The following is a 16,645-nucleotide window of genomic DNA, read 5'->3' on the forward strand; positions in this document are numbered from 1 at the left end:
GTCTTTAGAAGTTCATCTATCCCAAACTCCTTCACTCCTGAGGCTGGCTTGGTCCTTAGGGGATGCATTCTTTCCATAAGGAAGTCCCTCTGTAATTACCTGCTGATTGTGACCTGTCTGGAGCCTGCGGGCTTAAGCTGAGTGGACCTATTTGCATATCGTTGGAGCCTTTGATACTCTTTTTTATTTAAATTTTAAGCATCTCATTTTTGGGGTAAAATATCTCGCGTGTGTGTGTGTGTGTGTGTGTGTGTGTGTGTGTGTGTTGAGACAAAGCCTGTGCACCCCAGGGAGGATGTTTGATTTTGTGATGGTTGAGGGGCTTGGATTTGGGGGGAGGCTGGAGGTCCCGTAGTAGGCTTTGAGGCTGAGGGCCAGGTAGGGTAGGGAGGCAGGGATGGGCTTTAAGTCCCTGGGACCAGCCTTTAGGCTCTCCTCCTAGGGTGGGGCTGGTTTTTTTAAAATTGGCTTTGCCTTAGCTCCATTCCTTCAGCCCAGAGGAGGTGGCAGCCACAAGTCCCCAGCCACTGCACCCAGAGAGCGCAGGGGAAGCCTCCACATCTGCCACCCCAGCAGCTGCTGTCACCTGGTAAGTGCCAGAACGCCAGGGACGGGAGAGTTTCAGGGTCTTGCTTTCGAAATGCCCTTGATTATTTTGTAGGAGTGGGAAGGCACAGAGAGGTTGGGTTGCCTGCCTAGGAGCCCACAGCTGGCAAGGGAAGCCTACAGAAGCCAGGCTTTAGCTGTCGCTGGGAAGCTGGGGATGATGGGGGCAGGGCTTGGTGAGAGGCATTTTTCTTACTAGAGTTACTTTAAAAAAAAAAATGACTTCTTATTTATTTGCGTGGATGTGGGACGGTGTATGTGTGCTAAGGTGCACACGAGGAGGTCAGAGGACAGTTTTTAGGAGTCAGTTCTCTCCTTCCAGCATGTGGATCCCAGGCATCGAACTCAGTCATCAGACCTGGCAGCAAGCCCTTTATCCACTGAGCCATCTTGCCAGCTGGTGCTTGTGCTGTGTGTGTGTGTGCTGTGTGCGTGTGTGTGTGTGTGTGTGTGGGGGGGAATGGTTGGGCATGCGGGCTTGCCTGCTGTGGCTTGAGTATGGAGGACACCTTTTGGGAATTGGTTCTCTTTTTGTTGTTGCATCATCCAGGGCTCGAACTCTGGACATCCTGCTTGCTCGGTGAGCACTATTACCCACCACACCATCTCATTCATCATGGACTCAACTTTTATTCATTTACTTGCCTTGCTTTTTTGGTAAATTATATCCATGTTAGAGTTCATGGGAATTAGTCAAAATAGAAATTATCTCAGGCTTCTGAAAGTTCAGATTAGTTACTGGCCACACATACCCTTTGTACCCCTTCCTTTTGCACATTCCTGCACCCATAGTCCCTTCATAAGGAACAGCATATGCTCTACCGCTGAGAGTCCACCCCTCTCATTTTATTATGCGGCAGCGGCTAAGGCTGGCCTTGAACTCGCTCTGTAGCCCAGGCAGACTGAACGTGTGATCCTCCTGCCTCACATTCCCAAGTGCTGGGGTAACAGGCTTGTGTTTTTACCCTCTTTCTCCTTCCCTCTGTCCCTCCCTATTTTTAATTCTAACTGCACAGTTCAATGCATTTATACTGTACAGCTGTCCCTGTCCCCTGACTTCCTTTCTCCCTCCCCCAGCCCCTGGGACCTACCCTTCAGCTTCCTCTTTCAGTGAATTGGTAGTTCTGGGTTCCTTATCACCATGTCCCTCATACAGCATTTACCCTTTTGTTTGAATAGGTTTTTCTTCCTTTTTAAAGGCAGAATAATATTCCACTGCATAGACATGCCACAAATTTGTTTACCCATTCGCCCACTGCAGAACTCTTGGGCTATTTTTGTCTGGGCTATTTGAAAACACTGCTGTAATGCTTCTGGTGTGCAGATAACTGTTCATATGCCTGCCAGGGTTAGCTTTACAGGACTGAGCCTCCAAATCTGGCTTACATTTTTTTATTTCCCCTTTAAGACAGGGTTTCTAGCCCAGGTTGGCCTTGTACTGGCTATGTAGCCAAAGGTGACCCTATGAACTGATCCTGTCCCCACCTTCCAAGTGCTGGGATCACAGGCAAACACCTTGTCTGGCATTGTTTTTGTTTTTTGAGACAGGGTCTTACCATGTAGCCGGAGCTGCCTCGTAACAGCCAGGATTATAGGAGAGCATCCATACACACAGCTTGGATAGCATGGCTTTAGGAGTCCAAGCCTGCTTCCTAATCCATGGAAAGGACTAGAACTACTGTGGCCAGCTTCCCTGATGCTTTGGAAGCAGCGTGGGGCAGGGCCTGTAAGCAGGGAAGTGAGGCATGTGGACAGCCTGATTACCCCATAAGCTGGAGATGTTTGGGAAAGGGGCAGGGAAGGGTGGGCCTCATTCTGTGTGTCTGTGTCATGTGAATCCTTTCCGGTATCTAACAGGTTGGATTCCCAGCTGCTGTGCCAAGGCCCTTAGGTGCCAAGTCCCAGGTATAGCCTTGGGAAGCCCTTTCCTTCTCCAGTGGGTGGTTTCCAGGGTGCCCAGTGCACCCAGACAATCTGAATATGGCCTGTGGACTGACTGACTGCCTCTCTCTGTCTCTCTGACCCTCCCTCCCTCCCTCCCTCCCTCCCTCCCTCCCTCCCTCCCTCCATTTATTTATTTATTTATTTACTTATTTATTTATTTATTTATTTATTTTGTGGTTCCTGGAACTTGCTCTGTAGACCAGGCTAGCTTCTTAATTCAGAGATCCACTTGCCTCTGCCTCCCGAGCACTGGGATTAAAGGTGTGCGCCACCACCGTTACTGGATTTTCTTACATGTTCATACCCCTGCTAAACTCTTAACTTGTAAGAGTAGACAGAGTGAGAAATGAGCAATGATGATTGATTGCACAATAGAATAGTCAGAGTTGGGAATGGGGCTCCTTTTGGTAGGTGCTTGACTAACGTGCTGGAAGCCCTGGGTTTTCCCAGCAATGCAGCAACCAGGCATGGTGGTGCACACTGAAATCCCACCACTCAGGAGGTGGAGGCAGGGGATCAGGAGTTCAAGGTCATCTCCTGCTACATGAGTAAGTTTAGGGTCAGCCTGGGCTACATGAGACCCTGTCTCAAAAATAAAAAATGGGGCTGGGGAGATGACTCAGCAGACAAGAGCATTTATTGCTCTTGCAGAGAACCCAAGTTTGGTTCCCGGTAGCCACAGTGGGTAACTCGGAACCACCTGTAGCTCAGAAGTCTCTGTCACTCGTGTGTACATACCCACATGCACACATGCATACATAATTCAAACAATAAGTATTTAAGAAGACAATTATAAGTACACTCAGAAAAAAAAAGTTTCGTTTTCATTCATTGTGTGTGGACGTCTGTGTGCCATCATGCACTCCTGAAGGTCCGAGGACAACTTAGAGAGGTTCTTCCCCTCTACCATTTGGGTGCTGGGGATTGAACTCAGGTTGTCAGCTTGTTGGCAAGCTCCCTTGCGTGCTGAGCCATCTTGCTGGCCCACAAGTACACTTCAATACAAGTAGCGTGACTGTGGTTGCTCATAAAAATACCTATTATTTATTTATTTATTCAAGATGAACTTACTATATATCCCAGGCTGACTTCAAAATTGATCCTTCTGCCTCCAGAGTGCTCGGGTCACAGGTGGACATTTCCAAGCAATCTTATGTTGTTTTCACACCTCTCCCACCTCTTCCTGAGATGGTTTCATGGAGCCCAGGCTAGCCTAGAACATGCTAGCTCTGTAGTCACTGATGACTTCGAACTTCTGATCCTCCTCCTTCCACCTTTGAAGGGCTGGGATCCTAGGTGTGGACTCTCCACCCTAATCCTTCTTTTGGGAATGACGTGAGACAGTTTATTTGACAAGATGAAGTGTTTGAAGTAATGTACGGGCACTGGAGGGGTGCAGGTGATGAGTGTTAAGGGCAGCATATGCTGGGGCTTGAATGCATTGGGAAGAGATGCTTCACTTACGGGCAGAATAGATCAGAAGGGCGCACGATTCCATTCCATCAAGCTATTCAGAATGGCATGGGATTTAAAACTTTACCAATGGTTTATTTCTGGGATTTTTTTCACCTAGCACTTCTGGATTATGGTTGAAATCACAAATAGGGTCAACTTTAGGTTTCCTCATTCATCTGGATTTTATCCAGAGCACAGGGAGGATGCCACTGGCTCTCCAAGAGGCTTGTACCCCAGCTCCCACAGACAGTGCCCCCCTTACGAGGTGATAAGGAAGTGTGGTGTCTGGATTTCCCCATCAGCCCCTGGCGATCCAGGCAAGCCACAGCGGCTTTGCTTTCTCCTTTGTAAGTGAGTGCATCGTGACTAACTCCTTCCGGGAGGAGCCTGGGGTTACAGGAGCTGGTGAGGTATGTGTTTGGCACACAGCCTGGTGTGTAAGAAAATGACTCGGGAAAGTTGAACGTTTTATGAATGTCATTAAATCTTTTCACAAGAAACAGAGATACCCAAGAGGGCTCTCGTCCTGACTTTGAGCAAGTGGCACCCTTATTAACCCCAACTTCTGAAAATGTGTTTTTTTTCTTGAAGAGCTGGAAATGGAACCCAGGGCTGCTTCATGCATAATATTCAGATGCTCTACACATTCAGCCCAGCCCATCCTTTTTTTCATTTGGTTTTTCAAGACAAGGTTTCTCTGGCTTGGCTATGTATGTGTAGGCTGGAGAACAGCTTTGGGTGTCTGTCATTCCTCAGGTAGCTGTTCACTTCCTTTGAGGCAGGGTCTCTCTCAATGGCCTGGAGTAGGCTAGGCTGGTTGACTGAGCCCTAGGGATTTGCCTATCTCTACTTCCTTAGCCTTGGGATGACATGGGTGTGTCACTACATCTGACTTTGTGTGTGTGGTTTTTCAAGACAGGGTTTCTCTGTGTAACAGCCCTTGCTGTCCTGGAACTTGCTGTGTAGACCAGGCTGGCCTCGAACTCACAGAGATCCACCTGCCTCTGCCTCCGAAGTGCTGGGATTAAAAGTGTGGGTCATAGTACCTGGCTGCATTTGATATTCAATCTGAAGATTGAATTTATGACCTCATGTTTGTAAGGCACTTGCTTGACTGACTAAGCAATTGCCCCAGCCTTTTTATGTTCTTATTTATTTGTTTGTTTTTTTGAGTCAGGATCTTTCTGTGTAGCCAAGACAGGCCTTCAACTTGAAGATGCCCTGTAGAGAAAATTATTGGCATGTACCACCTACCTCAGATGAGTCATAGTTTACTCCTTGTCTGTTTCCCTCTGTTAGTTGCCTAGGCTAGCCTGGAATTTACTTTGTAGCCTAGGCTGGCCTTGAACTTGACCTCTTCTTGTGTGGGTCCATAGTGGGATTATAGGTATGAGTCTTTAAAATAAAGTTATTTTATTGTTATTTTATGTGTTATTTTGCCTGCATGTATGTCTCTTTACCATGTGGCCTACAGAGGCCAGGAAAAGGTGTTGGCTGTGAGCCACCATGTGGTTGCTGGGAACTGAACCTAGGTCCTCTGAAAGAGCAGTCAGTGCTCTTAACCACTGAGCCATCTTCCAGTCCACTGGTTCGAGTCTTAGTTTTTGTTTTGTTTTATTTTTAGACAGGGTTTCTCTATGTAGCCCTGGCTGTCCTGAACTCTGCTCTTAGACCAGACTTGCCCTGAACTCAAGAGATGTGCCTGTCTCTGCCTCCTGAGTGCTGGGTTATGGCATGTGCTGCTACCACTGATTTGAGTCTTAATTTCGTCTTTTTTTTTAAAAAAAATGATTCTTCAGTTTTATTTTGTGTACATTGGTGTTTTACCTGCATGTATGTCTGTGATGGTGTCCAGTCTCCTGGACCTGGAGTTACAGACAGTTGTGAACTGCCATGTGGTTGCAGGGGAATCCAGGTCTTTGGAAGAGCAGCCAGTGCTCTTAACCACTGAGCCATCTCTCCAGCCCCAAAGTCTTAATTTCTTGCTTTCTTCTTCTTGTTTTTTTTTGTTTTGTTTTGTTTTTCAAGACAGGGTTTCTCTGTGTAGCTTTGCGCCTTTCCTACAACTCGCTTTGGAGACCAGGCTGGCCTTGAACTCACAGAGATCCGCCTGCCTCTGCCTCCCAAGTGCTGGGATTAAAGACATGTGCTATCACTGCCCGGCAGTTTTAATTTCTTAATCTGAAATATGAGTAACAAGGTTCCTAGGCTCTAGGGCTTCAGGAGAGTGAGCAAGGATCTGGGAAGTGTCCTGAGGCATGTGGGCAAAAGACACCTGAGGTTTGGAGGTAGAGAAGGGCTTGCAGGTTTCTCCTCCCCCCAGCTCCCTAAGACAGAGTTTCTCTGTATAATCCTTGCTGTCCTGGAACTCACTCTGTAGACCAGGCTGGCCTTGAACTCACAGAGATCCACCTGGCTCTGCTTCCCGAGTGCTGGATTAAAGGCGTGTGCCACCACTGCCTGGCAGAAGTGTTTGGGATTTTGATACCACTTCGAATGTTCTGATCTTGGAAGCTAAGCAACTTGGGGCCTGGCTAATGCTTGGATGGGATAAGTACCTGGGTCTTTGGTGGATATGACAGTCATAAGCCTGAGGACGTGATTGATATCCAGCACCCTTGTGAAAAAACAGAAGAGGTATCACCTGCCTGGAATCCAGGTGCTGGGAGCCTGAGACAGGGGGATCCCTCAGGATCTAACCAAATCAGAGGCCCCAGTCCAGGGAGAGACCCTGTCATAAAAAATAAGATGAAAAGTGACTGAGGAAGACATCTGAGGTCAACTTCAGGATCTGTATGCACGGACACACATGAACACACACACACACACACACACACATACACACACACACACACACACACACACACACACACATACACACACACTACACAATTCAAAGATAGTGTGTCAATAACTTATAACCACTCACTTCTCATCCGAGGAAGGATAAACTATGTGTGGGTAGGGCAAGTGGACCCCCTCAAACCCTGACCTTGGAGAAGTCACTTGTGGCAACAGCTGGCACTACATGGCACCCTGTGGTAGACAGAGCTCCAATCATGTTGCAGAAGAAGCTTTTTAAATCTTTCTGTACATCAGCCTCGGCTGTGAAAGCATGGGGGCCCGACTTCAAATCCTGGTACCCACGTTAATAGCTGAGGAGACGTGCATATGCTGAATGAACGTGAGTACATACACACACACAGTGAGCCGGGGAGCTAGCACGTGGCCCTTGCTCACCCTAGGAGTCCCGCTTTGTCCCAGTTCTTCCCCATGGAGACTGACCTTCCACATTCACTCCTTCCGTTTCTAGCTGGGAAAAACCTTCAGCTTAGAACATTGCTGAATTAAATCTAAATTAATTGAGATTTAATAAAATAAAACAGAATTCTTCAGTCTCAGTAGCTGCATTTCAGATGCTCAGGCGTGACATGTGTTCAGAGGCTACCACATCCCACAGCACAGTGTCTGCTGGGCCCTGGTCCTCTCGGTGTTGCTGTGCATGTTTATTTACCCAGTCCTGTACCTGACAGACCCAGCTATGCTTGTGGCTTTGTTGATGATGTCAGGCAGGGTGATGAGGCTGGTGGTCCTAGTGTAACTGTTCTGTAGGAGCTATTTAAAGTCCCGTGAATGGGACCCGTAAGTGGGTGCTATGCCACTGAGCCATACCCCAGCCACTCACTGGCGGATTCTAGGCAGGGGCTCTACCACTGAGCCACACCCCAGCCCCTCACTGGGGGATTCTAGGCAGGTGCTCTACCACTGGGCCACACTCCAGCCCCTCACTGGGGGATTCCAGGCAGGGGCTCTACCACTGAGCCAGCCTTCCTAGCTCTTTATGTCTTTTATTGAGACAGTCAGAGTGGCCCTGGCCAGCCTTTGTCCACTCTAGTCCAGAGTGGCTTTGAACTTTCCGTCCTCTTGCCTCAGCCTCCTGAGTAGCTCCAGTGGCTGTCCTGTGCCACCATTCCTGGTTTTGCACCTGCTTTAGGATGGCAGCTCCATGCTCAGAGGGCATCACTGGCTTGCTTGGTCACTGGGAATCCCCCTCCCACCAGCTGTTCTTATTCCCAGCTTGGGAGGCAGTAGTTGGGGCCCCTTGGATCCCTGACGGTGACAGGAGCCGTTGGTGGCATCCGGGCTCCAACGCTTCTGGGTTTTGCTTGCTGGGTTTCACAAGCCCAGGCAGGGGAAGGCCTGGGCCCTGCACTTCCGCACAGCCGGGGCAGGAAGAACTGGCGGCTGATGTAAGCCTTTGCGCAAACCCCTGGCTACTGGCTTCCGGAGCCTTCTACCCGCCATCTGCCACATCAGGGAGGAAGCCTAGGGCTTGGCAGGGCCCAGAGGCCCTACTTCCCTGGGACTCAGGCAGCATGGATGTGCTGACCAGCCACAAGGGCCCTTGGGCCGCAGGAATTTGCGCTGGACTCTGGGCTGCAGGAGTTGGCCGCAGTGACGGTGGCTGGACATAGACCATGGTAACAGGCATGTGGTCAGAGGGTGTGTGCTGTCTCTAGCTACCGCTGTCCCTACTCTGGGGGTAATTAATGAGGAAGCCCTGCCTTTGGCTAACTCAGTTTTCCTGTGTCTACCTCAAAGGGCCTGGGGGTGTATTTTGGGATCTTTCCCCGTTTGAGAGGTGGTCAGTGGGCACTTGTATACAGGGCTTGCATGGGAGGGCTATTGGGGACACAGAAGCTGGAATGTGTATACACATGGGTGGAGTCTGTGAGTTCCCTGTGGCTTAGACCAGGGGCCCCCCGGCATCTGAGCCACACGCATCCTGTCTGTGTGTCCAATGTAATGTTACTTGCCTGTGTTGTTGCAAACAGTGCCTACCTCTCAGGGACTAGAGAAGGCCCTGTGTGTTTACACGAAGCCCTTCTCTGGGGACTGGCCAGGATGGGCACCTGGCGGGTGCTTGGTTAGGGTGCTGGGCCTAGTTATGTGTTCAGGGCTCGCTGCCTGTCTTGCGGGGTATATTGGGGAGAGCTTGAAATCTCCCACGGAACATCTGGCCTATTTACTATTATTGTTCCTAAAACTATCATATCTATTATACAGTTCTTGTTAAATGCCTCCCACCCGGTTTTTTGTTTTTTAAATAGTTTTTTTTTGTTTTGTTTTTTGGTTTTCTTTGTTTTGGTTTTTTTTTTTTGGTAGTGCTGAAGATTGAACCTAGGTCCTCATGCATACTAGACAAACACTCTACGTTACTTCCCCAGACCGAGGATGGGTATATTAGACAGGGTCTCATCCTGTAGCCCAGACTACCTGGAATCTGCTACATAGCTCAGGCTGGCCTTGGATTGCCTCAGTCCTCCTGTTGATAACCGATGGGAACTATCATTGGCAGGCTCCATCTTTTTAAAAACTTTTTCTCTTTGAGACAAGGGCTCACTTTGTAGCCATCCTTCTGCCTCAGCTCACAGGGGCTGGAATTGTACATGGATGTCACCATTCCTGACTTGCTGTTTTCCTCTCACCTTGTGATGGTTCCACGTGTCACACCTCTCAGGTTGGGCTCTGAGATGTCCCTCTAGGTGTCACTACTCTTTGGCCATGCCAAGGCCTTTCCTCTTTGGGTGTCCGCTTCTCCACCAGTTACATGGGCACTGTAAGTGTCTAGTGATTGTCCAGTTACAGTCACTGGACACTCAGGCTCTTGCACATCATGGGTGACTGTGGGGTCCTTGGGGACGTCGGTGTCCTGTGCTGAGGTTAGAACATGAGCTCCTTCTCCAGTAACCATTGTCTTCCTTACACTCTGTGGGTCGCCTGGGTGGTCGCTGGGGGCCCCCTACTCCCATTCCAGACTGGACTCAGGCTTACGTCTGCAGCCAGAGTAGTAAAACTATTCGGTGTGTGTGGGGGGGGTGCTCAGGGGAAGTCTAGCTGTCTTCCTTGGTTGCTATGGTGATTGGGCCCATAGGGTGTGGCCCGGGCTGGGTAAGGGGTGCCTTTTGATCTCTCTGGCAGTGAAGGATTCGTGCAGTGAGGGGGGGCCTTGGTATGGTGGTCCAGGTGGTTTACTGGTTTGCTGGCTGCCTGACAGGGGACCCCCCCCCCTTTTCTCTGCAGGCGAGGCCTTCTTGGGCAGCTTTGTGGCCAGCGGGATGGGGCCCTCGGCCTCGTCTCAGGGGAGCCCAGTATCCCTGCCCTCTGACCTCTCCTTCCGCTCCCCCACCCCCAGCAACCTGCCTATGGTGCAGCTGTGGGCTGCCCGAGCCCATGAAGGTAAGGAGTGGGCCAGATGGGAGGGGCTGAGGGCTGCTGGGCCACTGTCTCTACCATGATAGCAATTTTATGTCCCCAACACCATTCTCAACAACTTTCTCACAGTGCTTATCTTGTTACCACAGGGCCTTTGCACAAGCTGTTTACGCCTCTGCTTGCAGCCTCTCACCCCAGCCCACTGGCTCCTCCTTCATGGGCTGCTTAAGCAGTCACTCCTCTCCCTGCTCTTCTGTAGTAGAAGACAAAAGGCTTAACCCATGTGGTTATTCCCAGGTGGTGTGCGTTTTGAGGTCAGGGGCTGGTGTCTATTCAGTGAGAACTATCCCCGCCCCCACATTTACTCCCACCTCATGCCCCAGCTATTGTGGGGAGCCTCAGGCCTACGGATTCTGGGCTTTTTTTTTTTTTTTTTGGCAGTGCTGGGAATTGAATAAATCTAAGGCCCCATGCATGGGAGGCATGCCTCCTCCACCTCTGGCTCTGGTGGATTTGGGGTATTGCTTGGTTGAGGTTAAGGCCCTCTATGTCTCGTAGACCCTGTGGGCTCCCCTAGAATCTGGGATACTGTAGTTCTGGGAGGCCCCTGTTGCCTGCTTTAGGCTGTCTTGGCCATTCCCTGTTTCCTGGGGTTGGAGACAGAATGAATGCCCACCAGCATGGGGTTGTGGGCTGCTGAATTTTGCTCAGTGGTAGCTGAAAGTGTCCCTGTCAGGCATGACAGCGTGGTCCTTCCTGTACAGAGGAGGTCACTAAGGCTGTTCTTCCTGGGCCTTTTGAGATAGGCACCTGAGTCCAGGAACGAGTATATATGTCTTGCAGGGGAGGGCTGTATCCCTCTGCCGGGTGTTTGCCATGGTCTGGGATAATGGATGCTTGTGTGGGCTGGTGTTCTGAGTCCCTTCCACTGAGTTCAGCCGGGGTGAGTGGTGAGCAGAGGCTTGGCGCGGGTCACCTCTCCTGCATCACCAGTTCAGTCCTCAGTCCTTCCCGAGATGCTGATAGCAAACACATATGCCACTGACATGACCTGGTCCTGGGGCTGTGTTTTTGGGCCCGCTCCATCCTCTGCAGCAGTCTGGGAAAGGGACTGAGGTACCCATCTTGCAGTATGAAAGCAGAGGGACCCGCTGCAAGCAGCTTAAGCACTGGTTCATGTTTATCTGCGATGCCGTAGACCACCAGTCTGTTTTGTTTTGCGACTTGTGTTGTGGGTTGCCTTGTCTTGTTTAGTTTTCAAGACAGAGTCTTACTATGTAGTGCTGGCTGGCCTAGAATTCACTGTGTCGACCAGAATGGCCTTGAATTTGATGCAATCCTCCTGCCTCTGCTTTTCAAGTATTGGGATTACATGTGTGAAGCCAACACTCTGGACAACCCCCTTTTATTTATTTATTTATTTTTGTTTGTTTGTTTATTTTGAGACAAGGGGTCTTTCTTACTGTGTAGCCCAGGCTGGCCTCGAACTCACAGAGATTCACCTGCCTCTGCCTCTGCTGGATTAAAGGCATGAGCCACCAAGTGCTCGGCTATCTGGTGGTCTTTAATGTATCAGGTGATGTGGAAAAAATATGTCAGCCATGCCTTGCATCCCTAATCTCAGACAGACCGAAGACTAGGTCCAGGGATACTGTCCCTTGTTGCTCTCCAGTAGGACCCCAGCCCCAGGCAGGACGCAAGAAGTTTTCCTGGCCCCTCAGTGCCCGTCTTTCTGGCCCCTCATGCCTGTCTTTCATCCCTGCTTGCTCTTCGTTGTCTGTGTTTGATACCTGTCGCCACCCTTTCTGAAGTCACACCACTTTCCCCTTGGGCTTCACTGTAGGAGCCTTTTCAGGGGACTTAAGAGGTTTTCCTTGCAAGATGGGGCAGCTAGAGATGCCTGGCTTCTGTGTTCAGAGAAGGCAAACAGTCAGTTCTGAGTTACACAGCAGAGGCCCGTGAAATCCATTCATCCAGGGTCCACACTCTACTGAGGTCTGGGCTGTAGGGTCCAGGCCCTTCAGTTCAAAGCCAGGTTTAGCTACAGTGTGATCTCTTAGATAGCGGTCTGTACTGTGAGTCTGTTTTTGTTTTATTTTGCGTTGTGTTTAATCTGTAAAATGAGATGATAAGAGTGTGTGGTCCTCTCAAGGTTGCTTTTGAGGTTTAAAATGAGAATCATGGCTTCCGAGTCTCCTCTAGGTTGGGTCCATTCTGATTTTGATTCTGGGGTATTTGAACTTGCATCCAAGCCCTTGTGGGTTTCCTGGGCCTCAGGGAAGGCTTGAGGTGGCAGGGTTTGGAGTGGGACAATGGCCACCCTGCGAACTGGTGTTAACCGCTCAGCTTCTTGTACCAGGGAGCTGACAGGCCACTGTGTTTTTTTTCCAAGGAAAAGAAAATGCTAGAAGGAAGTTCCCTGTGGGGAAAGTGTGACTGACTGGTCTAGACCTCTCTGTCTTCTCTCCTTAGGCTTCTCCCACCTGCCCAGTGGGCTGTACCCATCCTACCTCCACCTGAACCACCTGGAGCCCCCCAGCAGTGGGAGCCCCCTCCTCAGTCAGCTGGGTCAGCCCAGCATCTTCGATACCCAGAAAGGTTAGGAGCAGGAGAGGGTGGGACTGTTGCCTGGCAGGGAGGGGGTGGCGGAGTGATTTCCTGTGGTTTCTCTGGGGGTGTCCTCTGCAGGATTCCAAGTATCTTCCATGTTGTTTCCTTGGGGGGGGGGGGAGATCCCTAGGATGGAGCCCAGGGCCTTGCAGGTGCTAGGAAAAGGCTCTACCACTGAACTGCAATCCCCCTGCCCCAGCCTCTTCACGAGTATTTACTTTTCTTTTATTGACATAGGGTTTCTAGGTAGCCCTGGCGGTCCTGGAACTCACCATGTAGACCAGGCTGGCCTTGAACTCACAGAGATCCACTTGTCTCGGCCTCCCAAGTGTTGGGATACGTGTACCACCATACCTGACCTTCAGCTATATTTTCTTTTCCCTCTTTCCTCCCCCCCCCCCTTTTTTTTTTTTTTTTTTTTTTTTTTCTTAGACAGGGTTTCTCTGTGTAGCTCTTGAACCTGCCTCTGCCTCTTTTTTTTTGGTCTTTTGAGACAGGGTTTCTCTGTGTAGCTTTGCGCCTTTCCTGAATCTCGCTCTGTAGCCCAGGCTGGCCTCGAACTCACAAGAGATCCTCCTGGCTCTGCCTCCTGAGTGCTGGGATTAAAGGCGTGCGCCACCACTGCTTGGCTTTTCCTTTCCTTTTTTAAACTAATAATTGAATCATTTTTTTCCTTTCTTCCTTCTTTTCTTTCTTTCTTTCTTTCTTTCTCTCTCTCTCTCTCTCTTTCTCTCTCTCTCTTTCTTTCTCTCTTTCTTTCTCTCTTTCTTTCTTTCTCTCTTTCTTTCTTTCTTTCTTTCTTTCTTTCTTTCTTTCTTTCTTTTTCTTTCTTTCTTTCATGTGTAGATCAGAGGACAACTTGGAATTCTTTCCTTCTACCACACTGGCCGGAGATCAAACTCAGCTCCTCAGGCTTGAGAGCAGACACTGTAGCATGCTAAGCCATCTTGCAGTCTCTCCTTCATTCCTTCCTTTCCCTCCCTGCTTTCTCTTTTCTCTCCCCACCCCTCCCTCCTTCTCGCTCTTTCCTCATGCAGCCCATAGTGGCCTAGACCTTGCTCCATAGCTCTGGATGCCTTTAAACTTAACATCCACCTGCTTTTACCGCTTTGAATGCTGGGATTACAGGTGTCGGCCTCAAGGTGCCTTTTTGAAACACAGTCCCAAAGACCCTTAATGTCATTGTGTCACCCACAGCCTTTTAATAAACCTGGATAGCTCTGAAAGCAGCCTTTGGCCTTTCTCCCTTTACAGTGAGGAAACAAGCCGGGGAGGATGAGATGGCTAAAGTCAAGTTTTTACTCGTTTTCCAGCCGTGCCTGGCCCTTCCCTCGGAAAGACCAGGTCCCTACACATTGTCTCTCTGGGGTGCCATGCACCCTTGGGTGAGGAGTGGGTAATTATTCTAGTTCACTGTGTCCTTTTCTCCCTAGATGGCTTCTACCTGCCTGCGCCTGGGACCTTGCACTCTCATGCACCCTCGGCCAGAACCCCCAGTGGCCACTCCTCAGGTGGTCCAGCCAAAGGCTCCTCCCGGGAAGGTGCAGGGAAGGATCGCTCAGGCCGTGGTGGAGACCCCCCTCCGTTGTTTGGCAAGAAAGACCCTCGGGCACGTGAGGAGGTATCCGTGCCCCGTGGCGTGGTGGACTTAACCCAGGAGGCCCGAGCCGAGGGCCGCCAGGACCGTGGGCCCTCACGCCTGGCTGAGCGCCTGTCACCCTTCTTGGCAGAGGCCAAAGCCAAGGGTGCTTTGCAGCCATCCACCTTGAACCTGTGCAATGGCGCGGTGGACGCAGGGCTGGTGGCGGAATTGGGCCGTGGAGGTGCCAAGGAGGTGGCCAGGCAGGAGGAGAGTGCTCGGCTGCTGCGGCGGGCTGAAGCTCTGCTGCCCACGGCAAGGCCCTGTGGGTCCCCACTGCCACCGCCTCCGCCGCTGCCTCCCAAGGGTCCCCCTGCACCCCCTTCCTCGACACCAGCTAGTGTCTACACCGTGTTCCGTGAACCAGGCCGTGAGCACCGCGTGGTGGCACCCACCTTTGTGCCTTCTGTGGAGGCCTTTGATGAGCGTGTGGGACCCATCCAGATAGCATCTCAGGCTCGTGATGCCAGGGCCAGGGAGCGTGAGCCAGGCCGTCCTGGCGTCCTGCAAGGTCCCCCTGGATCTCCACGACTGGAGCGACCAGAGGTCCTGCGGGAGAAGAGTTCTGTCATCCGTTCCCTCAAGCGTCCACCTCCATCCGATGGACCTCCAGCCCGATCCTCTCGGTCCTCCCCGGATGCCCGCGCCTACCTGCCCCCCAAGGAACTACTCAAGCCTGAGGCTGATCCGAGGCCTTGTGAGCGTGCACCACGAGGCTCTAGCTCCTCTGCTGCCCAGCAGGCTGCTAAGTTCTTTGGCCTGGAACCATCCCGACTTCCTGGGCCAGAGCACAAGTGGAAACCTTTTGAGCTGGGCAACTTTGCCACCACGCAGATGGCTGTCCTAGCTGCCCAGCACCACCATGCCAGCCGAGCTGAAGAGGAAGCAGCTGTTGCCACAGCGTCCAAAAAGGCCTACCTAGACCCAGGGAGTACAATGCCCCGTGCCTCGGCCACCTGCGGCAGGCCTGGTGCTGACCTCCACTCCGCAGCCCATGGACCCGGAGAGGCCTCTGCTATGCAGAGCCTCATCAAATACAGTGGTAGCTTTGCTCGGGAGGCCGTGGCTGTGCGCCCTGGCGGCGGTGGGAAGAAGAGCCCCTTTGGAGGCCTGGGCACCATGAAACCTGAACCTACACCCACATCTGCAGGTCCCCCCAGAGCCCAGGCCCGACTTACACACTCTGGAGTCCCTGCAGCTGGAGGGGGCCGGCAGCTGAAACGGGACCCAGAGAGACCTGAGAGTGCCAAGACCTTTGGGCGGGAGGGCTCTGGTGCCCAGGGGGAGGCCGAAGTGAGACACCCGCCTGTGGGCATTGCTGTGGCTGTGGCGCGGCAGAAGGACAGCGGGAGCAGTAGCCGGCTGGGGCCTGGGCTGGTAGACCAGGAGCGCTCTTTGTCACTGAACAAAGGTAGGTGCTGGGTCCTGTTTTTGTTTTATTTTGGTGGTGGGAAGGTCGAACCTATAGGATTACTAATGCACAAGATAGGCAAGTACTGTGCCACTCTGTTATTTTTTGGGGGGGGCGAGTCTTATATAGATTCCAGCTCATGTTGTAGCTAAGAATGATCTTGAACTTTTGATCCCCTTGCCTCCACTTCCTGAGTGCTGGGACCGGCGGCATGTGCACCCTGACACTGGTCCATGCAAGGCTGGCATAGACGCCAGGGCTTGCTGCATGCTATGCAAGCAATCTAGCAAGTGACCCACACCTCCAGCCCCCGTTTCTTGTTAAGTTGCCCAGACTTGAACTTGCTGTGTAGCCTAGATAGGATTTGGATTTGTAGTAGTTGGCATTACACCAGGCCTAGTCCCACTCTTAAATTTTAATCTGTGGGTGTGGGTGTGGGTGTGGGTACAGGTGTTATGCGCAAGTGTAGAGGTCAGAAAACAACCTCAGGAGTTCTTTTCACCGTCTACTTTGTTTGAGATAGGCTCTCTTATGATGTTTACCTATTGTGTGTGTGTATGTGCGTGCATGCCCAGACACACACGTGAGTACACTGCACACATGGAGGTCAGAGGACAAGTTGTAAGAAATGGTTCTTCTTCCATGTGGGTTCTGGGAATGGAATTCAGGTCTTCAGGCTTGGCAGCAGGCGCCTTCACCTACTGAGTCACCTCATTGGCCCGAGACAGTTTCTATTGTGGGGCTTCAGAGACCAGGCTAACTGG

The 16,645-nt window shown here is 51.2% G+C and overlaps 1 protein-coding gene across 4 annotated transcripts in view; it reads left to right on the forward strand.

The window, feature by feature from the left end:
- Tnrc18 (trinucleotide repeat containing 18) overlaps window positions 1–16,645 on the forward strand; it is a 94,305-nt gene that overhangs the window by 14,074 nt on the left and 63,586 nt on the right. For 3 of the 4 annotated variants that reach the window (XM_059249655.1, XM_059249654.1, XM_059249656.1), the window contains exons 2-3: window positions 12,694–12,819; window positions 14,265–15,881. In XM_059249655.1, coding sequence (XP_059105638.1) covers window positions 12,694–12,819; window positions 14,265–15,881 — 1,743 coding nt within the window. Of the gene's footprint in view, window positions 1–10,089; window positions 10,246–12,693; window positions 12,820–14,264; window positions 15,882–16,645 lie in introns of all 4 variants that reach the window. The other variant, XM_059249653.1, reaches the window with a different exon arrangement.

This window comes from Peromyscus eremicus, chromosome 23, assembly GCF_949786415.1.
Source record: "Peromyscus eremicus chromosome 23, PerEre_H2_v1, whole genome shotgun sequence".
Classification (NCBI taxonomy): domain Eukaryota; kingdom Metazoa; phylum Chordata; class Mammalia; order Rodentia; family Cricetidae; genus Peromyscus; species Peromyscus eremicus.